The sequence below is a fragment of the Melospiza georgiana genome, chromosome 19, assembly GCF_028018845.1.
Source record: "Melospiza georgiana isolate bMelGeo1 chromosome 19, bMelGeo1.pri, whole genome shotgun sequence".
Taxonomy (NCBI): Eukaryota; Metazoa; Chordata; class Aves; order Passeriformes; family Passerellidae; genus Melospiza; species Melospiza georgiana.
Window position 1 is genome coordinate 7,568,521 of NC_080448.1, and position 25,070 is coordinate 7,593,590.

General features: G+C 50.4%; 2 protein-coding genes across 2 annotated transcripts in view; both read right to left on the bottom strand.

Annotated features, from left to right (window-relative positions):
* Positions 1-10,463, bottom strand: part of LOC131091641 (NADPH--cytochrome P450 reductase) — a 30,325-nt gene extending 19,862 nt beyond the window's left edge. Inside the window, exons 1-2 of the mRNA XM_058037815.1 lie at positions 10,384-10,463; positions 7,989-8,129 (exon numbers count right to left, since the gene is read on the bottom strand). The gene's annotated coding sequence lies outside the window, so the exon portion shown is untranslated. The remainder of the gene's footprint in view (positions 1-7,988; positions 8,130-10,383) is intronic.
* Positions 10,464-14,953: 4,490 nt separating this feature from the next.
* Positions 14,954-23,534, bottom strand: RHBDD2 (rhomboid domain containing 2). The gene is made up of 4 exons (XM_058037820.1): positions 23,390-23,534; positions 21,166-21,567; positions 19,487-19,637; positions 14,954-17,308 (listed from the first exon to the last, which is right to left on the bottom strand). The coding sequence occupies exons 1-4, from the start codon at positions 23,532-23,534 to the stop codon at positions 16,948-16,950; spliced, it is 1,059 nt and encodes a 352-aa protein (XP_057893803.1). The 3' UTR covers positions 14,954-16,947.
* Positions 23,535-25,070: the final 1,536 nt, after the last annotated feature.

Sequence of the window (25,070 nt, forward strand, 5' to 3'; positions counted from 1 at the left end):
AGCAAGCTGTGAGCATTTCCATCACACAGAAAAGTCACAACACTTTGAAAGATTGCTATCAAGCAATGCTGTGTTTTAGCACAGCTTTTCAGCCCCTAAATGTGAGAATTTGTTTGATACATGGCAGCTCACAATAATTCAAATCATCAGGGACCTTCTTTGCACATCTCTGTGCTAGCAAACACTTCATCTTCACATTAAATTAAATGTGTTCCTCATTCTCATGCACACCTTGGAAAAAAAAAAAGGACTGGAAGCACTCTCAGTGCCAGGCATCCTCAAATTCCCCATGATTTCCATAAAAACTAAAGGATCTATAAGGTCACAGGGTTAAAAATACTTAAATACATAGAGAAACAATATTACAACAAACAAGACAGGAGTGATGAACGCCAAGTGGTCAGCAAGTTGAAGAGATTTATTCTCCTTCCTTGCATCAGGAGATGGTGCATCAGATGTTTCCCAACAGCACCCTGGGACACAGCACCAAAAGCAATAAAACGTGGCTGGGAGGTTTCCCCTTGTGGAAGTCACCCTGTGATATCTCCTAGTGACCAAAAGCACCCCAGGACACAGAAGCACAGTCACAAAACATGGCTGGGAGGTTTCCCCTCATGGAAGTCACTCTGTGGGATCTCCTAGTGACCAAAAGCACCCTGGGACACAGAACCAAAAGGACAAAACGTGGCTGGGAGGTTTTCCCTTGTGGAAGTCACCCTGTGGTATCTCACATGACCAAAAGCCTTGGCTCTGAAGCTAAACTGGCAATGTGGGCAGGAAGTTCTCTCTTGAGACTGAGGCAGCCTTTTTCTTAATGTAGCTCCTGTGATGAGTTTCAAGTACCTCAGCTGGACTTCCCAGCCCCAGAGCAGGACTGCAGCCTGTGACTCTTGCCCCAAAAAGGAGTGACCAAGTTCTGTGCTTGACTCTGCCCCGTGGCACCAGCAGCACACCCTGAGTGCAGAGTCAGCCTCGCCCAGAGGGGAAGGAGAAGGAAAACTGCTGAGCAAGCACAATCTCACAGGGCTTGTGTGATACTGGCTGTTCATTCCTGGGCTGCTCCAGGGAAGGGGCCAGCTGAAGGAAGATAAAGTGACACATCAGCATGGCCCCAAATGAAATGCTCTGCTGTGCAGAATTCTGTCTTATCCCATCTTGTGTTCAGCACTGCATTCTCCTGGGGGGGGCACTGAGGTGTTAGCAAACTTTGGAACACAAAAGTTATCGACTCCTGGATGGGGATGGGCATCTTTCTGTGGGTCAACACACTGGATTGATTTTATTTAATAAATAGGAGGGGCAGAGGGAAAGAATCAGTCCCAGGGTTTTCCTTGAGAAGCATAAGAAGGGAGATGCCTTGCTAAGCAGGGAAAAGGAAAACTGCTGAGCCGAGGCTGCTCACTGCCCCCACCTCTGATCATCCACCCCCAGCAGCAGCTGGAGCACCAAGGAACCCCTGACTGCAGCCCAGCACACCAGAGAGGGATCCCCACATGCCCTGCAGACACTGCCTGCCCTGGCATGGCTGGCACAGGGGCTGCACCCCCAGAACTATCAAAACACCCAAGGTTTTTCCCTTTGGACACCTGCAGATAAGCACAGGAGCTGCAGGTGGGACCTGTGCTCTGCAGCATGTGCAGAAAGAGAACCAGTGGGGATGGAGTCAAGGAGGAGCTGCGTGACAAACGTGCAGTGCCACAGCCACCCTGTGCCCGACCCTGGCACCGGTGCCAGGCTCCATTCAAAGGCAGCTCAGCAGGGTGCTGAGGCTCAGAGGAGCCTTCCCAGCCCACAGCAAGGCCCAGGCTGCCTCAGCTGAGCAGCAGCAGGGACAGCAGGCAGGGGTTTGGGGCCAAACCAGCCCTGCAGCAATGAGATCTCCTTGTTTCTCACATCACGGTGCCAGCTGGGGCTCTGGAGCCCCCATTTCCTCATTTCTCACAACACCATCATGGTGCCAACTGGGGCTCTGGAGCCCAAATCCCCTCATTTCTCACAACACCATGCCAGTGTCAATTGGGGCTCTGGAGCCCAAATCCCCTCATTTCTCACAACACCATCCCAGTGCCAGCTGGGGCTCTGGAGCTCCCATCCCCTCATTTCTCACAACACCATCCCAGTGCCAACTGGGGCTCTGGAGCCCAAATCCCCTCATTTCTCACACCACCATCCCAGTGTCAATTGGGGCTCTGGAGCCCAAATCCCCTCATTTCTCACAACACCATCATGGTGCCAACTGGAGCTCTGGAGCTCCCATCCCCTCATTTCTCACAACACCATCCCAGTGCCAGCTGGGGCTCTGGAGCCCAAATCCCCTCATTTCTCACAACACCATCCCAGTGCCAACTGGGGCTCTGGAGCCCAAATCCTCTCTCCACCAGCCCAAATCCCCTCATTTCTCACAACACCATCCCAGTGCCAACTGGGGCTCTGGAGCTCCCATCCCCTCATTTCTCACAACACCATCATGGTGCCAACTGGGGCTCTGGAGCTCAAATCCTCTCTCCACCAGCCCAAATCCCCTCATTTCTCACAACACCATCCCAGTGCCAATTTGGGCTCTGGAGCTCCCATCCTCTCCTTTCTCACAACACCATCATGGTGCCAGCTGGGGCTCTGGAGCTCCCATCCCCTCATTTCTCACAACACCATCCCAGTGCCAGCTGGGGCTCTGGAGCTCAAATCCTCTCTCCACCAGCCCAAATCCCCTCATTTCTCACAACACCATCCCAGTGCCAACTGGGGCTCTGGAGCTCCCATCCCCTCCCCACCAGCCCATCCAACCTCTCCTGCAGCACTCACCCAAGGATTGCTTTGCAGATTCTCATAAACAGGAGTCCATGAAGTCTAAGTGCAGATATAACAACACACACTCCAACAGCTCCTTCAGACTGACTTCCTGCAGTTCAGACTGCCACAGAGAGCCCTGCAGAGGCACACAGGGCAGGGGACAAGGGGGCACTCGTGCTCCCTGCAGCCACGTGACAGTGACCCTCATGTCCCTGACTCAGCACAGGCATCGAGTCAGGCAGCACAGAGGAAGTGCAGCTGTCATCATTTCCAGTGCTGGCAGCTCTGTGTGGCTGGGGATGTCACCACTGCCACCAGAACTGCCAGACCCCTCTTTCTGAGCATTCTGAATTCCCAAGGCAGAGGCAGGTGTGTGTGACCAGACCTCCCTTCCCAGCTGGTCTGCCCTTCCTCTCATGCTGACAGATTTAAGGCACTATCAGCCTTAAGAAGAAGCCTTACAAAAGCCCAATTTTAAATCAGAGACCAATTTTTTTCCACCAGCATCATGGCACAGCCCTAAAATTTAACCTCAGAACAGAACAACCTTATCTGCAGGTGTCCAAAGGGTGCTGATGCTTGGAAAAACCCTGGGTGTTTTGATAAGCAACCAAACCAAGTGAAAACTCCAATTCTGACCTGCAGCCTGAGATTTAGGTACAATGGCAAAACGGGGAGACTGTAAATAGAAATTAAACAGTTTCCATGTGGGAGGAAAAAAAAAAAACCACTGGACAACCCTCTCAGAGTTCTGCAAAGTTGGTGGAGAGCTCACAGCACCAAAAGGAAGCTGCACTGAGACCCCACCACTCCTCCCAGCAGCAGCAGAAGGAAGAGAGTCGCCCACAAACAGGAATGCAGTCTCATGACCAGCCAAGGGCTCTCCTCTTGTCACCGACTAATGACACCAGGCAGGTCACTGGTGGCTGTGAGGAAGAGGAGTCCCACAGACACAATCCCAGGAGGAAGGAGGAGAGGCAGCAGCAGCAGCAGAGAGAGCAGGGCTGTGGTGGAGCTGCCATTCCTGTGCCTGCTCTCCTCTGAACCCCACTGCAGCCAAGATTCCCTGCATGTTTAATGTGAGATTGAGCCAGGAGACCCTCAGGGCAAAACCAGATCTTCTCTTATTTCTCTTAGAAATGCAACCAATTAGAGTAAGGAATTGTGTTTACATCAGCCTGTGCCAGCCTCAAACAAGCTCTTTTTGCTTTCCCTTTTAGTAAAAGGAGACCTGGCAGGAAAAGTCAGCCTTTCCAAAACAAAAGCAGTGCAAGGAAGCAGGTGCTCAGATCCAGGTTATTTAACAACTGCCTTGGATCAGCCACAGCTCTGCCACACACAGATTGCATTTCCCATCAACAAGAGGATGCTGATCTGGCCCTGTGTGACCTGTCTGCACAGGCTCCATGCTTTGGGTGGGAATCATCCCACAGGTGAGTCCCTGGGCTCGTGGGGAAGGGAGGCACAGTGAGAAAGCTCACAGCTTTCCTTGTCCCTTCAGCCTCTGCTGGAGCACAGGTCCTGGTGTGGAGGATTGCTACACCTACAGCTTCCCTATCACTTTCTTCCCACATATTTCCCACAGCTTCCCATTAACCAGCTCAATAAAGAAGGGCAGAAAGTAGCAAAACGCCACAGAAAACCAGGGAAGGGCTTCTACACTCTTCCAGCAGCTCAGAAATCCCAGTCCAGACTGAGCAGCTGGCTGCAGCAGCACCTCAAGCAGGGAAGGGAACACAAAAACTGCTGGGTTTTTTTGTGAAATAAAATTTACTCTCACTGTGAAAGGTGTTTTCTACCCAGACCCTGACACACCAGCTCAGGCATCAGCAAAACTGCTATTTTAGACAGAGGACAGATACAGAGTGTGCATCAGTCAGTCTGGATCTTGAAATACTGCATATTTGAGCTTCCACTATGTCACACTTGCATGTTTTCTGGCCCCTGGGTCTTATTCAAGGACAGCAGAGCAGCTGCAAGAGCAAGGAAGAGAACAAGAACTGTTTTACTGAGGCAGAAAGGAAATCTCTGCTATGGGTATGCTCAGGTGGGGCTGTGCAGGGAGCCCAGTGCACTGAAACAAAGGATTTAATCCAACACAAAAATGAACTCAAACTTGCCAAGCTGCCTTAAAGCAAGCTAGAATTACTGAACTTGCACATTTCCTTCTAGGAGATAAAAGCCTGACTCTGAGCCTTTAAACACGGGGGACCTCCCCAGCTTAGGCACTTGGACACCTTCACTCACAGATGAACGTGAGCCAGCAGAGAAAAGCAGGAGTTCAGGGTTACAGGATAAACACAAGCTGAGAATGGCAGGTAACTGAGCCCCTGTGAACCAACACTGCTCCCCAGGCTCCCCTCCCAGGGAGGGACAAATCCAGAGCCCCACAGCTCAGGAACTGCTTGGAACAGGAATTGGTCCTGCCAGCACCAATATTCAGGAGCAGAGAGAAATCTGCAGGAGGTTTGCACCACCCTGATGCCAACTCCACAGGCACCTCTCAGGCCAACAACTGCTCAGAGGGCTGCAGAACCTGAGGAGAAACCCATCCAGGCACGGAGTTTCCATGGTTCAGGTCCTGCTGAAGATGTTTTCCTAAGATCAAGAGGGAAAATGGCATTTTTTCAGCAGCCTCTTCTGTGAGTGCTGTACCCTGAGCTGCCACAGCCACAGCTGGACATTGCTCTCCTCCCCACAGGCTGTTTGCTCACCCTGTGCCTGAGTTTATGCAGGGTTGGTGTGACAGGCTGTGGCTTTGCCACTGGGAAAGGAGCCCCATGGATGAGGTCAGTGGCCAGAGACTTTGACCTCTTCCACCAGGAAAAGTTTGAACAGCAAAACCCTCCAATGCTGGTCTCTTTTGAGAGGTTCCCTTTTGAAACCAACAGCTGAAAGAGCACCAGAGGGACAGGGTTAAACACATCTTGCAAAGTTTTCACAGTTGTCAAGACTTTTGATCAGAACAGTGTGTTTTGGGGGTTTATTTATTTATTTCAAGAGAACCAAGGAGCCAGGATATTTTGCATTTATAAGCCCAGTTTCCTCTGAGAATGGAAGAGCTTTTCAGACATTACAAGCTGTAGGCTCTGGGGGTGTCACTGCATGATCCTTGCACCTCTTGGAATCTCAGCATCAGAGCTGTCCTGCACTGGCTGGCCTATCAGGAGGGTGTGCAATCACCCTACAGAACCTCCCTGCCTGCCATGGATCAGCAATCTGACCTGGACTTCACCTTTTTGATATGATTTGGGAAACGCAGATTGTGGGATCTCAGCACCTCAGGACTGATGTGCAGAGTGGCCGAGACCACCCTTGGGGGGCTCGGGAGTCCTGGGATGTTGCCAGAAGTGTCTGGTGGCTGCACTTTGATCCTGCACAGGAGACAACACCTGTATGAGGATGGGAGGATCTCACTGGGGTGAATGGAGAAGGGATAAGTTAATTAGAATGTGAAACACAGGGTTTAAGATCTCTGTACAGGGGGGTCTAAAGAAGTAAGATGGAGGAATAGGGGCGTGTCCTGTCCTTCTTCTTCTTCTTCTTCTTGGCCTCCATCTTCTGTGGTGATGGTGGCACTTTGGGATTGGTTATTACTAAAAGTGCACTGGTCAATAAGGGTAAAAGGTATTGGGGAAAAATGATAAATATTGTATACGTAATTTTGAGTATAAAGACAGGTGACCGCCCCGGGGGCTCTCAGTGTGCTCATGGCTGGCTGCTGTGCAGACCTCTGTCGGGCCGAGAGAAAATCTTTTAGATAAACAACTAATAAACACTGGAGACCAAGAGAAAACCTGAAGCCTCTTCTTGTCCTTTGAAGCGCGGGCTGTCCAAGGCCACCCTGGGCCTTTCCAGGTCATTAAAAGAGCTGAGAAACCGGCAACAGATCACTCCCCAGCCCACTGCAATCACACACAGACACAGCAGACCTCAGAACACCAATCCCAGCCCCAAAACATGACACAGGACATCAGAGAGCTCAGGGGTCACAGGCTGAAAGGCTGGTGCCAAGCTGCAAAAACCACAGCTCTCCAATGCCCCAGCAGAATCAACACAAAGAGAACAGACACTTGACACAGGGGTTTTTTGTTCCTCTGTAACAGGAGCTGCTCCTCTCACCTCCAGCAGTTATGCACTGAGTCCTGTTACACAACCAGGACTTGCACAATCCTCGAAGGCATTTGATCAACTTGCTCCTCCAAAGCTTGGAGTTAGAGAGGAGATGCAGCAATGACCCGTGAAAGAGAGTCAATTGATGTGTTTCACAACCACACAGCAACATCCAGCACCACAAAACCAGACCTACCAACTCCCCAGGCTGGTTGTTAAACCTTCCCAGCAGACTTGCCTTGCACTGCCACAGCCAGATTTTACCAAGGATAAAAATCTAACCCCATCTTGAACTCCACACAGCAAGAAAGGAAGATAAATAAATCAATATCTCCTTGCAAAGGAGGGACTGAAGGCACGAATGTGGCTGATTACTAAGCAAAAATACAATAATAATCTGCCACCATGGGTCAAACTCAGCCACTCTTTGGACTTGTGGCCCTCCAGAAGCCACCAGACATGGCTTCTGGTCTCTCTGTGTGGATTCCATGGGTGATAGCAGCATGCAATTAACTTGAAATGTTTACTCAGGGACAAACAGCAAGAGATTATGAGCAGCCTGCAATTATTATTTGTTTTGACCTATGAGATTGTCAAGCCTATAAAAAAGCAGAGGTGCACCTGTCACTGCAGGGCTGGTGATTCACTCTGCACAGCAGTGTGTACAAAGTAATCTCATCACTGGCATCAAATGATCTCGTTGGGAAAGCAAATTATGCAAGTTCTAAGAATTGTGTTTTTTGAGGCAGGAGAGTCCACGTCAGGATACAGAACAAAGTTCAGTGCCCACAGAGGTAACTGCAGGTGGTTTTCCTTCATACCAGGGGAGGAGATGGCAGGAGCACAGACCTGAGCAGAGAAGCCTTTTCCCCAGTCCTTCAGAACTGAGCAAACACAAACTTTGCTGTATCCCAACAGGCAAAGGGAGAGAGCAAAGACCTAACGGGGTTTCAGTCAGGCAGTTCCACACTTTGCTGCAGATAAAGAAAGCATCACTCCATGCACCCACTGCCAGCCATCCTCCCCAAACCCAGCTGCACCCAGAGATGCTCCAGAACCTGTGACACCCAAAAGAAAGGGGTTACCTTGCACCTATGGCTCTGCAAACAACAGCTGCTGGGGCCTGAGAGCTCCAGCACGGAGGGTGGTGAGCAGCAGGGAAAGCCTCCCTTGAGACAGTTCAAAGAGTTTCGGTTGTATGGCCCTGTCCAGCTCCTCCAGATGCTCTGCAAGAAACAAAAGAAAAGTTGCAGAAGGCACTTGGCAGTCCAGGAGGCACAAACCCAGAAATTACTGACTGAACAGGAGGCAACTGTGAAGTGATGACAAGCAAGAGGTTCTTCTCTGTCACAATTAGAGCAGGACTAATTAAGAGGGGATTAAGCCAGATTTGTGACTCTACACCCTCCTTCCTGCCCACTCTTCAAGGCTCTCACACTCAAGGATTAAAAGAAGGCACTCAGCTGGTGTTTCTTCTCAAATACAGTTCTCTGCAAATACAGTTCTTGTGCACAGTCACATCCAGGTGCAAAACTGAGGCACATCCATGCCATGCACACCCTGCCTCAACCAGCCCAAGAAAAACCTGTACAGAGACAATGCTGGGCTTTCCAGGAAGGGTCTGGCTCAGCAGCCCTCCCAGACAAAACACTGATTTCCTCATTTGCAGCAGATTAATCAGGGAGCTGCTCTGCGTGCGTGTAACAGCTCCTTGGAATTTCTCAGAGAATTACAGAAATGTTGGAACAAAGCCCATCTAGCAAAAGGGATGTGTACACCACTGCACCTCAATAAGCAAAAAAGATTCTGAAACTCCACAGCTCCTCCTGTGAGCCCACACAAAGTGTAGAGTTCTGTTGAGGAGGGGATGTCCCCACCAACGCTATCGCTGATTCACTTCCACAACTCAGAAACACAGACCTCGCTCCTTCCTTGCACTTTTCCAGCTTCTCAGCCAGATAGATGTTTCTACTTTTTAAAACACAAACCCATTTCACTTTTCCAGACTCACATCAGAGCACCTCAGTGACTCCTATTGCCTGTACACATTCCACTAAGCGTTCCCATTTCCCTTCTCACTCCAAAAGCTAACCCAAGGTCTAAGCACTGGCACAACAAAGCACACTTCAAGCTGTGCTTACTCCTGCAACTAAGACAACTCCCCAAGAAGCAATTCCATGCTGATGACTAACTCCCAACACCACCATCCAGGTACCTTCACCCCCTCCAGCCTCAATATTCCCTAAACCAGGGGCTTCCCATCATTTCCTCCGGCAAGCACACTCCTTAGGTGAGTAATTTCACTCTTCTAAGAAACTCCAGCAGGAAAGCTAAGGAGCAAACAAACAGTCTTCCCACACCCCAGCAGTTTATGAAGTGAAATAGATGGAGCAACAGCAGAACGGCCCAGCCTGCAGCAAAGGCATCAATTAAACGCTGGGAATAACGTTCTCCAGGGAAGTGCCAGGAAATTAATCTCGTTAAAGGCTTTTAACCTGCAACACCTTGGGATGGGGTAAGGCTGAGCAACCCTTCAGTGCTGTGAGAGCAAGGCAGGGCAGGCTCCCAAGGGTGCTGGTGTGTCCCCTGCCCCACAGCCCCTGGGGTGACAGATGGGATGGGGCACCCCCAAAAAACAGGGGGTGCACACCTGCCAGCCCTCCATACACACACATTTATTTATTTCAAGGGAACCAAGCACTGTTCGTAAGGAACCAGGATATTTTGTATTTATAAGCCCAGTTTCCTCTGCGAATGGAAGAGTTTTTGAGACATTACACATCGGCCACAATCTTGTTACAATCTTGCCAGTAACAGGGGCTCAGCACCACCAGATATTCCCAAATAAGAGGGGCTCTGGTCACCCCAATTCCAACAGGTAACAGGGGAGCAGTCACATCAGACTTCCCAGATAACAGGGAGTTCTGGAAATCCTAATTCCTACCAGGTAACAGGGGAGCAGTCACATCAGACTCCCCAGGTAACAAGGAGCTCTGGCTATGCCAGTCCCCCCAAATCACAGAGGGGACAGCACAGCACAGTGCCCAGATAACAGGGGTCATCCCAGTCCTCCCCGATAAGGACTGGTGATCTCAGCCCTCCCCGATCCCCCCAATAAGAAGGATCTCTAGACACTCAGTAACTCCCAGTAAGAGGATGCCCACTCACACCACACCTCCCAGTGAACAGGGGGTTCTGCCCATCCCAGCGCCCCCCAAAAAGAGATCCATTCACATCGATGTCCCCGCCAGCACCAGCGGTGCCATTCACCCCGACAGGGGGACAGCAGCCATGCCCGCAACACGCAGCCAGTGCCCCCAACACAGAAACAGCCCCCATGCCACGCCAACCCCACCGGGGGATGCCGGGCCGCCCCTCCCCAGCACAGAGGGCCCCGGCGGCGGAGCTCAGCCGCAGAGAAGCCCCGGTGCCGCACCCTCCTCACCACACGGCCCCGGCGCCGCAGCTCCCCGCACCCACCGCCGCTCCGGCCCGTCTGGCGCTGGCGGCTCCCGCGGCCCCGGCGCGGCCGGCACGTACGGCGGACCGCACCACCCGGGCACACCCGCGGGGGAGCACGCTCCGCCCTCGCCGCCTGCTAATAGGCGGAGAGCGCGCCCGCTTGTGGAGATTACCCCTCTGCGGCGGCGCGTGGTACAGCCCCAGGACGGGGGTCTTAAAGGGACAGGAGCGGCGGGAGGGGCCGGGTGAGGTGAGGGTCAGGGGCCGGTCAGGACTGAGGGGGCCACGGGTGGGGTCAGGGTGCAGAACAGGGCCCAGAGGCCACCGTGGGTGCCAGCAGGGGCTCGGTCTGGGGGCAGGCTCAGAGAGGGGACAGGTTGGGGTGAACATTGTAGTTTAGGGTATGGGGGCGAGTGTTGGGGCATGGCGGGGCCAGAGTCGAGGTGACAGTGGGAGCAGGGCTTGTGGCACTGTGGGGTCATGTTTAGGGTCAGTGTTGGACACTAACTCTGGGCTCAGCCTGCACCTGCAGCCCCAGGAGCCCTGTCTGTGGCCACTGCTGGGTGCCCATGGTGTGGGACCCCCAGCTCCCCCAGGGTCACTGCCCACACCAGGGCCCCGTGGGGGGACAAGGGGACCCCATGGTGGGGCTGGCACCCGTCACTGCCATCCTCCATGGAGCCAGGGGCAAGCACATGCTCTGATGTAACCACAGCCCGGATGATTTCGGTGTTTTGGGGTGGCCTTTCTCTCGCTGCCACAGCAGGAAGTTGCTCAAGCAGCTCTGGAAGCATCCCCAGCATTCCCAGTGGGACATTTCACAACCCAGACCTCAGATCCCACAGGAACTGCTGCTCTCCTCCCTGTTGGATTTTCTGGGGGGAAGCTGAGTTACAACTCTGCTGTTCCCAGCTTGGCCAAAGCCAGAGGCACAGCTTGTCACTGAGCAGCCCCACAGCTGTGTGGGGTCACCCCAGGCTGGGTCCCCTGGCACATCCAAAGTCACCATCCTGACGCCAGCGCGGTGTTGACGTTTGCTCCAGAGTCAATAAATCACTTGGGGAAGGTCCAAAGTTCGAGCTGGGCCTGGCAGGCACCTGAAGAGGTGTGAGAAGGGGGCACAGACCCAAAGAACACCCAGGGATTCAGGGACACTCTGTTTCCTGACAGCAGTTGAGCAGAGGGTCCAGGGCTGTGAGGTCACCCGAGTCCTGGTGCTGTCACTGCAGGACACAAAACATGAGCACACACACTGCTGCTCTCAAGGTGAAAAAGGGAAGTTTATTTCCTGACTCCAACATTTATAGATTTCCAAAAGTGACAGTGGATTGAAGGGTGACAGTGCCACCTCTCCAATGACACTGGACAGACCAACAGTCCATCAAATTCCTCTTCTTCCATAAAAGAATACAAAACAATAAGTTATTTACAAAAAGTATGCGAGAAAGTTCATTACAAGAATGTAAACATCAGAAGGCTTAAAAATCTTAAAAAATCAAAGTGACACTGGTGCCACTCACAGCAGCTTTGGGACTGACCCCATGGAAGCTCCCTGGGGTGGCTGGTCTGTGACCCTACCCCGTGGGGTGAATGGACATGGGTTAAAGATCCCAGTGGCCCTGAGGGGACAGCAGGACAGAGCAGGTCCATGGCTGGGGTCATCCCATCAGGTGCCAATGGCACAGCCTGTCCCATTCTGTCCCCACAGGGAAGGGGCTGGGGGCTCATCACACCCAGCCCAAACCCCCCAGGGTTTGCAGCAGAGTCCTGCAGCCCACAGAGACCTCTTTGCTCAGTGCTTTGTCTCTCTGCCTATTTCTCCCAGCTCTCTTCTCTTCCCAGCAGAGGAGAGAGTGAACTTTTGAGGCTGAACTTTTGGCCACAGAACCCTCACAGTGCCAGCAGACAGGGGACACCATGGGACAGCCATGGAGGTGGCATTTGGCAGTGTCCTGCCCTGGCACAGGGAACCTGGCCCCTAGTCAGGATGTCTTCATGGCCAAAGTTAATGACAGGAAAGCAAACACAGACCCATTTTCCTGCCAGCACCAACGTCCCCTGCCAGGCTCCCCTCTTTGTGGGTCCCCTCTCACTCCTGCATGGGGCAGCAATGGAGTCAAAAAGTCAGTTCTGCTTTCCTCATGTACCCCTGACTCCTCTTCCCTTGCACCATGCAGAGGGGATGGACTTGGACATCCAGAGCATCCCTCCCATGGCAGGACAGCTACTGCAAGGACAGGGAGCAGCTGGCTCTGCTCCCAGCACTGCCCCCTGACTGTCCCTCTGCAGTGACCTCTGAGGACATGGGGGCAACCCAAGGGGATTTCTGGACTCTCTGCACACCCTGGCATGGGATGCAGGGGCAGTTTTACTGGGAATGAGCCAGAGGCACTGAATAACAACCTCCAGGGACAGCACGTTCCCAGGGCAGTCATCCCAGGGGCAGCCATCCCAGGCTGAACTCGGAGGTTGTTGAATTTTTTTCTTTTCTTCTTTTTTAATTTTTCCTGCTTTAGGAACTTCAATTCTCTGTCTCCCCACCAAGGAAATGAGTGGGTACTGCAATGTGTGATGAGTAACATTACTGAGAGCTGAGACAGGCAGATGCCAAAGCCCAGTGAGCTGATGACTTTTACTTCCCTCTCTTCCAAATTTAAATCCCCTTCTCAGCCTTAGACATGTTTACAAATCCTCATCCCAACCTGTTTCCTCCCCCTCAGCAACTTCACTTCCCTGGGTGATGAGTTCTGAGTTCACACTCAGCCCTGAGGATTTGTTGGACTCCACTGTCCAAGAGCATTTCACTGTGGAATGGATGCCCTCAGGAAAGCAGGGAACAGACAAGAAATCCCCACAAACACCCATCTGAAGGGCACTGAAGACAGGTCCAACACATTGCACATGACCAGGAGGTGCAGCTGCACTCTGAACACTCCTTGGGGACATTGTGGAGGCTGCAGAAATCAGAGAGACCAAGTGATCTGCCACAGCGACTGAGAAGCTCCCAAAAGATCGGGGAGCAGAAAGAAAATAAATCCAAACTGGGGTTTTGTGCTCAGTCCTGTCCTCATCTGGAAGGCTGTGGCAGTTGTCTTGTCCCAGCATGGAAAGAAGCTGCTCCTTCCCTGCTGGAGGGAGGTTTGCACCACCTGGGACCGGGGCGGTGACTCTTAGAGGGTTCCTGGCACTAAATCCAGGAAATGCTCCCTGGAAACGCATCCCTGGGACAGCTCTGCGGGGAGAGCGATCCCTCACCGCATCACTGACGGAGCTGGAGCAGGAAAAACACCGGGATCCAGCGGATTGCAGCTGCAGTACCGCCTGTCCCCAGCGCTCGTCCTCACTGCGCCACCAAAGCCACCGGCCTGACACACTGCTGTGCCAACCCCACCGATCCCATCCCAGTGATCCCACCCCACTACACCCACGGATCCCATCCCATGGATCCCATCCTACAGACTCCATCCCACCGATCCCATCCCACCGATCCCGCCCCACTGATCCCACCCCACTAAACCCACGGATCCCATTCCATGGATCCCATCCTACAGACTCCACCCCACTGATCCCACCCCACTGATTCCATCCCAGTGATCCCACCCCACTAAACCCACTGATCCCACCCCACTGATTCCATCCCACTGATCCACCCCACTAAACCCACGGATCCCATCCCATGGATCCCATCCTACAGACTCCACCCCACCGATCCCACCCCAGGGATCCCACCCCACTAAACCCACGGATCCCATCCCATGGATCCCATCCTACAGACCCCACTGATCCCATCCCACTGATCCCATCCCATGGATCCCACCCTACAGACTCCATCCCACCGATCCCATCCCACTGATCCCATCCCATGGATCCCATCCTACAGACTCCATCCCACTGATCCCACCCCACTGATCCCATCCCACTGATCCCACCCCACTAAACCCACTGATCCCATCCCATGGATCCCATCCTACAGACTCCACCCCACTGATCCCACCCCACTGATCCCACCCCAAGGATCCCACACCACTGATCCCTCCCCACAGATCCCACTGATCCCATCCCACTGATCCCACCCCACTGATCCCTCTTCCCACAGATCCCACCCCAGAAATCCCATCCCACAGATCCTGCCCCACAGAACCCATCCCACTGATCCTTCCCACAGACTCCACCCCACAGATCCCACCCCACTGATTCTGCTCCAGAGATCCCACCCCATAGATCCCATCCCACTGATCCTGCCCCAGGGATCCCATCCCACTGATCCCACCCCACTGATCCACCCCACTTATCCCACCCCAGGGATCCCATCCTACAGACTCCATCCCACTGATCCATTCCACAGATCCCATCCCCCTGATCCCATCCCACAGATCCTGCCCCAGGGATCCCATCCCATTGATCCACCCCCACTGATCCTGCCCCACTGATTCCATCCCACACCACTGATCCCATCCCACTGATCCACCCCATAGATCCCACCCCACACATCCTATCCCCCTGATCCCACCCCACTGATTCCCCCCACCCATCCCTCAAGGGGCAGCTCCAGCTCCCCACTGTAAACAATCCCAGAGAAAACCAGTCCATCTTTCAAATTCTATTTCAAGTTCACACTTTGGAGACACACAACATTTGTGATTGCTATTGATCCTCATCACCCTTCTGGTAAAAAAAAAAAAAAAAAAAAAAAAAAAAAAAAAAAAAAAAAAAAAAAAAAATCAGTGGTAAAATTCCTCAGTTTACAGGCAAGGATTTCACAAGGAGGAAAAATCAAGGCACTAACAGGAGTGGAGTGTCAACATTTCAATGTTATCTCTAGCATTTCTTTCCTGGTATTAAAAATGCTTTTAAATTCCAAACAAACTCCTTATCCTGCTCTTGCCCACACTAAAAGTGCAACAATGCAATTGCTGTCAGCAGGAAAAAACAGGACCATGAAATCAAGTCCACTTGTGATCCCACAGAGGAAATAATCAGGTATGAAACAGAGTTGTCCCAAAACTCCAAGTTGGTTCCCAAGCTGATGCTGAAAGCCTTGCCTGGGTGCTCACCTTCACAAGAAGAGCTTCTTACTCATGTTTTACTCCTGTGAGGTGCAAGTTCTCAACACTGACTTTGGTCTCTTCCAAAAGGAAGTCCCTGGATCCCACATGGGACCATGGCAGTGACTCCAGAGGGACTGCTGGAGAAGTAAAGCAGCTGGGTGACAACTCAGGGTTTGTTCTCACCCTGATGATGGAAAAATGAAAGAGGTTTGGAATGTGCCAGAGCTGCCTCTGGCCAGGCTCTCTGGAGAGCAGGGAGGAGCCCCGAGGCTGTGGAGTTTCTGGGGATGGGTGAGGCACAGCAAGAACATCTCCAAGAGCAGGAATGGCACTTGGTGCTTCATGGAGCACTTTTTTATGGAGCACAGCAAAACTCCAAGGAGAGTCAAGGGCAGTTGTTGAGATCCTGGCTGATTTACAGACACAGAGACAGCAGATTCCTCCTGGGCACTGTACAGTGAGCTACACAGCTGGGAATAAAGCTCAAATCCCAGCAACTCCTTCATTATAGCCTCAGGCACCAAACAGTGAATCCTATTGTAAATCCCTGGCTGAAAACTCCCCTCTCCCACACTCCTGCCCACCAGCTCTGAAAAAAACAGAGAGATTGTGCTAATATTGGTGGGTGAGATTGCTGAAGCTGAGCAGTGTGAACACCCCCAACAGCACTGCTACATTCCACTTAATTCTTCTAACCCATTGTTAAGGTCCCTCCCAGCTCCTTGGATTTATAAATATTTGCTCCACAAAGGGCCAAAATCCCTTATTGAAGAGTCTCTCACTACTTCACAGGCATTTGAAGTTGCCAAGTGCTGGTGATACAGGCTGGGCTGCTGCAATGCTCTCAGAAAATGAAGGCAATCTATTGATGCAGGCACAGGACCTTCAGCATTTTAGAGCTGTGTTTTGGAGCAGAAGAAGGTACTCTGTATTCTCTCCTCCTGCCCCAGGTTGGTGTAACAAGCCCTCTTCAAGGCACTCTCTTAAGTGGACAAGTCACCAGTAGAACAGACATTGTCCTCCTTCATTTAATTTTAAGTTACAAACTAAAGCTCATATGATTCCCACTCCTTTGAGGTTTAGCTACATCAAAGCTGTAAAAAAGACAGGAATGTAAATGGGAAGTGCTTATTGCTTATTGCTGCAGTTTAGTTAAAGCTGCAAATGAGCATGAGCAAATCTTAGTTAAAGCCCAGATTTGCTCACTGAGGTTCCTACCTTGGCCTGGGGAGCTGGTGCACTGGAACTCCAGTGGAATTGTGGGAAAAGGCAGCTGCTAAATGCAGCAAAGAAGAAAGACTTAAAAAGGATGAGAAGTTCACAGAGGTGATACAGTTCCCATCCTCCAGCCACATCAAAAAGTTAAAATAAAATAAAAAAATTATAAAGGAAATATAATTCAAGTAGCAAGGGAATGGCTTTCCCTGGAGCTACCAACACTCACCCAGACACAGCACAGATCCCAGCAATGTACTGCTGTGCCAGCCTCACTCAGCACTCCTGCCCTGTGTGAGTCCTGCTGCTCTCTGGAGGATCAGTACACCTGCACCCTGGTGAATTCAGCTGGAACAGGCCCCACTGGGGCTGCTGGGTGCCCTGCTGCTGGCTGAAGGCCCATGGCTGTTGATGGCTGTGGGACAGACAATTTGCCCAGCTGGCAGCACTGTCCTGGTGAGGCTCCAGCCTGCCCAGGGCACGGTCCAAAGGCACCTCTGGCTTGGCAGGGGGCAGAGCTGGGGCTGTGTCCTGCAGCAGGGCCATGCTGAGGTGCCTGCTGTCCCAGAGCCTGGCTGTGATGGAAGGCCTGGCCCTGAGCACTGGGGTGAGCAGGAAGAGCCAGAGGCGATGGGCAGTGGTAGCTCTGGGTGGGGTAAGTGCCAGGCACGGCTTTAATCCTGGGCAGGAAGAAAACAGAAGGTTACACTGTGCTCAGAGCTGCCATTGCCTAATTAGTGCTGGAAACGCCCTGGGGGCAGATTTCCTCCTGACCAGCGCTCAGAGAGGTCACTGCAATCCATCAGAGGGATTCACTACAACAGAAGCTCTCATTATAAGCAGCACTTGAGTAAAAAATGTCTTTAGTGGCCTCCCAGGACAGCTGTTCCCACTCCCAACCCACTCTCACTCCACACCCACTGAACCAGCCTGGCTCTAGGCCCCAGACTCTTTGTGCAAGGAACACACAAAGCCAAATTTCAACATGCTTTGAGATCCCTGGGCACATCCTCCCTGCCCTGTGAGTGACACATCTGCCAAGTCATTAATCAGGAGAACTTACAGCTGCCAAGTGTTATTTATCAAGAAAACACAAAAGGCCTTTGGTGTGAGTAAGAACCCAGAGTATGGAGCAAAGGGAAAAGAAAAAAAAAAAAAAAAAAAGGAAGGAGGAAAGAGTTAGAAATAAAAGAGAGAGTTAGAAACAAAATTAATCATTCAGAAGCAAGGGTTTGCCAGCAGAAGGCATGACTCATCCTGCCAAAACCTATCAGGAGAGAGGCAATCTGCCTGCCAGCCTCAGCCTCTGGGACTTCAGGAGTGCTGCTCAGCCCACGCACATGAGGATGAGAGCTGAGAATCCAGGCAATATTCACCAAGCCATGGATGCCAAGTTCCCAGCAAGAAGAAGAGACTGGCTCATGCTGGGATTTTCAAGCTTGGAGATTTCTTTTTAATTATTTGAGGTGTGGGTTTGAGTTTGGATTTTTTTTTTTTATTTATTTGTGGACACAAACACGATGCCAAGGCCTGGACTTCAAAGAAATATCTCCTGTCTTGCAGCCATTTAATGCCTGAACCTTATGAAAATTTGAAATTCAAACAAATCCCAAACTATTAAGAGCTTTTGCTTGGAAATAAGCATCAAAATAATAAAAATTAAACTCCAGAAGTTGTATCTAAGACACAGACATGCAAATTCAGCTGCAGCAGTGGAAGCATCCTAGAAACACCTTCCCACCCTCTGTTTGATAGTCAAATGTTCATGTAAATACCTTTGTGTCACAACAGTCTGTGTCACCTCAGCAAAGGAGGCAGGCTCAGGCACTGAGGTGTGTGCACAGCAGGATGGGACTGCTGCTGACACAGGCTCAGCACAGAGCCAGGCTCCCTCTCCTCCCCAAAGCTGCACTGGCACAGGAGGGAGAGAGGGAAAAACACAAATTCTGGCTCTGTCTGTCCTCCCCTGCAAGCACTCACAGGTTTTGAGTGCCCTGATGGACCTGGGGGACATTCCTGCTGCAGGGAAGGGTTGTTTTTATGGTTTCCCATGGGTGAGGGCAGTGCAAACACCTGGGAATGCTTCCACTTCAAATAAAACTTTACAGCAAGCTGATGGCTTAAACAACACATAAAATGTAACCTTGAATAGAAAACTATTTTTCCTCTGTGAAACTGAAAGGACACCTTAGAATAAGTAAATATTTGACCTGCATTTTGAAGCTTTTTAGAGTACAAATGAATTCTCATGGTTTGTGTTAAACTTAAAACCTTTCCTACATGTGGGCCCTAAGGTTTCTTTTCTGTAAAGCAACATTGCCTCGACACTGAAAACCTGCTGAAAGGTTTAAAAGACACCAAAGGGTCTTTTGTTAAAAGACACCAAAAGGTCTGCACTGAATTTTTTTAAGTGCCATCCTTAATTTACAATGCTGTGGTCATAAGTAGGATTGGACACAACTCACTTCACAGCATTCCTGGCAGGAAAGGTGGGGCAGGTAAAGATAAGGATCATGGCCCAGGGAGCCACATAGCCAGGAACAACTGCCTGAAGCTGGGGCAGAGTTACACAACTTAGCTTTCTTGTCAGCCAGAGCTGCAATATTCCCAGTGTACAAACTGCCCTTGCAGCAAAGGAGAGGTCTAGAACCTCCATTTAAAGACCTGGTTGAATTAATGTGTAGTGATTCATTAGTCACACAAATGTCACCACTGTAAGATCACTGGGTGACTCTGCTCCCCATGGCACCCACTCTGTGAACAGGAGAGGCACAATGCAGCTTTGAGAGATGATTTAAGGCCTCTGCTCACACCTCAAAATTCCCCTACAAACGTTTCACAGGAACTCCTGGACTTACATGCTGTTTCCAGAGGCTCTCCTCTCTGCTAAGGACCCTGGGATGTATTTCAGCCCTGGTATCCTCTTCAGCAGAGTGAAAGGGAACACCTGGTCCAGCTTAGAGCCCACAGACTCTGGGAAATCCAAGCAGAAACAGTAGCCAAGACCATCTGAAATCAGGAGCTTGTTAAGGAGAGCTGAGGACAACACACTCATTTCTGACACAGCCACACAGAGCCCCTCTGTTCCCAAACCACTTCCTCTGGAGAATTCTCCCAGCTCTACCCAGCAGCACCTTCAGAGACCATCACCTTCCTCAGCTCCACATTCTCTGCAGGCACTGAGAAGGGGCAGTGGGAGTGAAACACAAATCTAGAATGGGATGGGATGAGAAAAGCCAGTGAGGGTTGGGGGCAGTGTGAGTGAAACAGAAACTCAGAATGGGGTGGGACGAGAAAACCCAGAATGGGATGAGCATGAGAAAAGGCAGTGAGGGTTGGGACAGTGTGAGTGAAATACAAATGCAGAATGAGGTGGGATGAGCCAGTGAGGGTTGGGGCAGTGAGAGGTGAAATACAAATGCAGAATGGGATGAGCATGAGAAAAGCCAGTGAGGGTTAGGGGCAGTGTGAGGTGAAACACTGTGGAAGGGGCTAAGAAGGCTTGTTAGATAAAGGAGTGAAAAGAAGCTCAGAAGCAAGAAGAAGCTGATAAAGAGATCTCTTTAAGGTTGTAACTAAAGAGACTGAGAGAAGTGAGGACTTGAAGAAAGTTAAGAGAATTTTGCAGCTGGACGAGGTATTTTTAGAAAGTTAGTTGAAGTCACAGTAACTTTTTACTATGAGTGTTATGTTGACTTATTGTGGCCAATAGTTAGGGTAGAAAAAGCATAAACAATTAGAAAGTGCATAAAAAGTCAGCCATGTTCAATAATAAAGAGCTGCCATCTGAGACTGCTTGTGGTCTCTGCTTTGTGTTGTGACCACCTTGACAGCAACAAAACACAAATCCAGAATGGGGTGGGATGAGAAAATCCAGGATGGGATGAGCATGAGAAAAGCCAGTGAGGGTTAGGGGCAGTGTGAGTGAAATACAAATGCAGAATGGGGTGGGATGAGTAGGAGAAAAGCCAGTGAGGGTTGGGACAGTGTGAGTGAAATACAAATGCAGAATGGGGTGGGATGAGTAGGAGAAAAGCCAGTGAGGATTGGGGCAGTGTGAGTCAAACACAAATGCAGAATGGGGTGGGATGAGTAGGAGAAAAGCCAGTGAGGGTTGGGACAGTGTGAGTGAAACACAAATCCAGAATGGGATGAGCATGAGAAAAGCCAGTGAGGGTTGGGGCAGTGTGAGTGAAACACAAATGCAGAATGGGGTGGGATGAGTAGGAGAAAAGCCAGTGAGGGTTGGGGCAGTGTGAGTGAAATACAAATGCAGAATGGGGTGGGATGAGCCAGTGAGGGTTGGGGCAGTGAGAGGTGAAACACAAACCCAGAATGGGGTGGGATGAGAAAAGCCAGTGAGGGTTAGGGACAGTGAGAGATGGAACACAAATCCAGAATAAGACGGGATGAGCAGGAGGAAAGCCAGTGAGGGTTCAGTGCAGGACAAGAGTGCAGGGAAAGCCAGCAGTGAGAACTCCAGCACTTCCCACCACCATCCTGCTCTGGCCCAGGGCTTCCCACTCACAAAGGATACAGGCTTTCCCAACCAGGAGCCCACACAGGTTCCCCAAGAGGGAAGAATGAGGGACAAACCACGCCAGGCAGAGCCCAAACCACGGCACCAGCAGCACAGGAACTCTGTACCCCAAAATCAGAGTTCTCTTCATGCGTGAGCGGGTGCTGGACACCCCCAGCATGGCAAAAGCCACTGGCATGAACCCCTTGGCATCTCCCACCTCCAGCAGCCTGGAGACAAGGGGCTGGAGGAAGAGGTAGAGGAGGGCAGAGAGCACAGAGAAAGCGGCAGTGAGGATGCAGTGCTTCACTGTGCCCACATTCTTCTCAAAGCTGCCAGCAAAGTACCAGATGATGACAGCACCACAGGCCAGGGAGGTCAGGTCCTCATAGATGAAGATGTAGGTGATCAACCTGTGAACTGAGCACAGCAGCACCTCAGACAGGCACAGACAGCACTGGGGCTGCTGGAAAACAATCACAGGCTTGAACACAGGGAGAGTGAGCCCATGGGATTCATTAAGAGCTTTCATTTCTATCCTGGTGGAGAAGAGAAGGAACCTGAGGCCTCTAAAACCAGGCATAAATAAGCAGATAGAGTGGGAAAAAGTGCTGTCTTGGGTGTCACAAACATATGGGCTGGCTCTTGCTGCTTCCTGGGAAGCTGCCTGGAAAAAAGCAACAGCATCTGTAGTAAATTTCAGTCTCATTAAAAGAGAAGGCAAGAGACATAAAAATAACTGTTACAGTACTGATGATTTTGGCAAAAAGATAAACAGTTCTTAAATTGCTGCCAGGCTGATTTTCACCACCAAAAATGTCTGGTGTCACCAGGATATTTTCTGAAAAATCCTCTTTGCCCAGGATTTTCTCCTGGGAAGCTGAGAAGCCTCAGAAAAGAATGAAAACAATAATTATCTGATTGTTTTGGTATGTGGTCTGGAGATCATTTACCAACAGGTGCATCTTTGATTGGTTCCATGTGGATTGTTTTTAATTAATGACCAATCACAGCCAGTGGGTTGGACTCTGAGTCAGCCTTGAGTTTTTATTATTCATTCTTGTTAATTAATGAACATTTTTAGTATAGTTTTAGTAGAGGTGTTCTATAATGTAATGTATAATAGAATATAGAAAATATAATATATAATATAATAGAAAGTATAATAGAAAATATATTATATATAACATATTATATAATATATAACATAATAGAAAATAGAAAAATAATAAAACAATAGAAAAATATAATATAATATAACATAATATAATATAACATAATATAACATAATATAATATAATATAATATAATATAATATAATATAACATAACATAACATAACATAACATAACATAACATAACATAATATAATATAATATAATAATCAGCCTTCTGAGAACAAGGAGTCAGATTCTCATCTCTTCCCTCACAAACACCAGTCTGGAGGTTGTCACACCTCAGAAGTGTTTCTGGGCCCTCTGTTTAGGTGTTCCCCATGGCACACAGCAAGGATTGAGACATTTCTCCACCTCCCTCCCATCAACCTCAGTTCCACAGCCAGAAAAACACCAGTGAGAAACACAACAATGCAGTGCAGCCCCTGTAGACACGTGGGGAGATGGTGGAATCACCCATCAGCTCAGAGAACGGGACTGATCAAGGAAATCACTGCACAGGGGTAAGCTGGAATTAAAAGCGTGATAAAAATCATTCTGGGAATACCACAGGGACTGAGAAACACAAATCCCTCAAGCTCCCAGTGGTGTTATCCCCTGGGCTGATAGGCAAAGGACAGAGATGAGGGTGTGGAGGAGCAGCCAGATGTCCAGGGACTGAGATGGGTGAGCAGGAAGCTTGGGGCAGGGGAAGGGCACGGAGAGAGGGGGGAAAAGGGACAGGGAGAGAGGGAAGAAAAGAGACGCGGAGAGAGGGAAGAAAAGGACACGGAAAGGGGGAAGAAAAGAGACGCGGAGAGAGGGAAGAAAAGGACACGGAGAGACGGACAGGAGGGAGCAGCGGACTCGGAGACAGGCTTGAGGAAATGAACAGAAATGGGGCCTTGGTGGTACCACGGGGTCCAGGGCAGGACAAGGAGAAGACCGGAGAGAGGGAACACAAAAGCTGCGTTGGGATTTGAGGAAGGCCGGAGAAAGGAGACACAAAGAGATTTGGGGAAGGCACGGAAGGGAGCGAGCAGAGGGACCAAGGAGGCAGCGGCTGTCCCTTCCGGCGGCCCCGCTCACCTTCCCCGTCGTGCAGGGCAGCGGGGCGAAGCGCGGCGGCGGAGCGGGCGGCAGGGACAGCCCGCAGCAGCCCGGGCGCGGAGGCTCCGAGCGACAGCAGCACCGTGAGGGCGGCGGCGGCCGGCGGGGCCCAGGGCGCCGCCATTGCTGCCCCGCGCGCCCGCCGCTTCCGGGCAACGCCGGAAGGCCTGGTCGTTACCATGGTAACAAGAGGCGCTGTGCTGTCGTTACCATGGAAACGAGGGGGGTTTCTCGCTTTCTCTCTCTCTCCACCCCCTCATTTGGGTTTTTATTTAATTATTGTTATCTTTTCCCTGTTCAGAAAGGGAAATATCGCAGCGAGAGGTGTGATGTCTCGCTGGGAGCCCGCTCAGGGCTGCGTTCTAGCCGGGTGTGCCCACTGAGCCCCAGGGTGGGAGGCCCATCTAAGCCACCAGCCACTCACAGGGTCTGGCTGCTGGGAATAGATAATCAATCAGCCTGGAAAAGGTCTCTGGGATCATCGAGTCCAACCCGTGACTGATGAACACCACCATGTCAACTAGCCCGGAGCACTCTGTGCCACATTCACTGATTCTGTAAACACCTCCAGGGACGACCTCAAAGACTCCAAAGACTCCATGGTTACCCTGGGCAGCCCCTTCCAATGTTTAATCGCCCTTTCTATGAAGGAATTCCTCCTCATATATTCCTCCTCATTTCCCACATCCTGAACCTGCTGTGATGCAGCTTATGACTAAATCCTCTCACCCTGTCCCTTGAAGCAGAGCCCAGCCCTCACCTGGCTACAACCTCCTGTAAGATAATTGTAGAGCACATTTATCCTCTCTGTGATAAATGTGTATTTTATTATTGTCCTTTTGAAAATATTAAAATGAATATTATATGTGATATGTTAGAAAGTTATGCTGCATTAATTCTCTTAATTACTGTGTTAAATATAGTTTTAGGTTATAACATAAGGTTAAAATAGAAACTATGCTATGCAAGATACTTTTTTTCTAAAGAAAGGACTCGCAGTGAGATAGCAGCCACAGGACACCTAAATCTGTCAGAGAAAAAGAATTTATTGCCCCTTTATCAGGAGAAACAAACTTCTTCCTGCCTTGGTCAGCCCTGAAGAGCTGTCAGGATTCAGAGGAAGAAGTTGATGATGACCAGACAGAATCCTGTATTTGAATGGAATTTATGCATCATGTATGAGTTGTATGAATATGCAACAGGCTGTTGTTTTTAAGGGTTAATCCTCTGTTAGCATGGGTCCTTTTTTGGGCTCATGCTGCCCAGAAAAAGGTACCTGGACATCCGTAACTCTTTGTTTTTATTGTCTCATATTGTCCTAATTCAAATTGTCCAAATTATTATTATTCTAATTATATTGCTATTTTTGTAACCACTTTATTACTATTAAATTTTTAAAATTTTTAAAACAAGTGACTGGCATTTTTCACAAGAGCTTTCCCCAGCTCTGTTCCCTTCTCTGCTCAGCCCCTCAGTGTCCTTCCTGAACTGAGAGCCCCAGAACTGGACATGGGACTCAAAGGCTGAGTGGAACATCCACACCTCAGCTGCTCCTGCCATGCTCATACCAAAACCTGTGGTAGGTTTGTGTTGTCTGCCTTCAATCCCCCAGAATATTGGCTTAATCGTCCCACACCACCTCTGATTTTGCAACGTGGAG

Bases quoted from the DNA above. Each gene is read 5' to 3' on its own strand.
- RHBDD2 (XM_058037820.1), bottom strand. From the start codon at position 23,534: ATGGCGGCGCCCTGGGCCCCGCCGGCCGCCGCCGCCCTCACGGTGCTG. The intron at 19,638-21,165 runs GTATCCTTTGTG...TCCTGATTTCAG, and splicing joins GCTCCTGGTTGGGAAAGCCT to ATGGTCTTGGCTACTGTTTC. The intron at 17,309-19,486 runs GTAAGTCCAGGA...CTTCCTGCCCAG, and splicing joins AGAGCCTCTGGAAACAGCAT to GATTAAAGCCGTGCCTGGCA.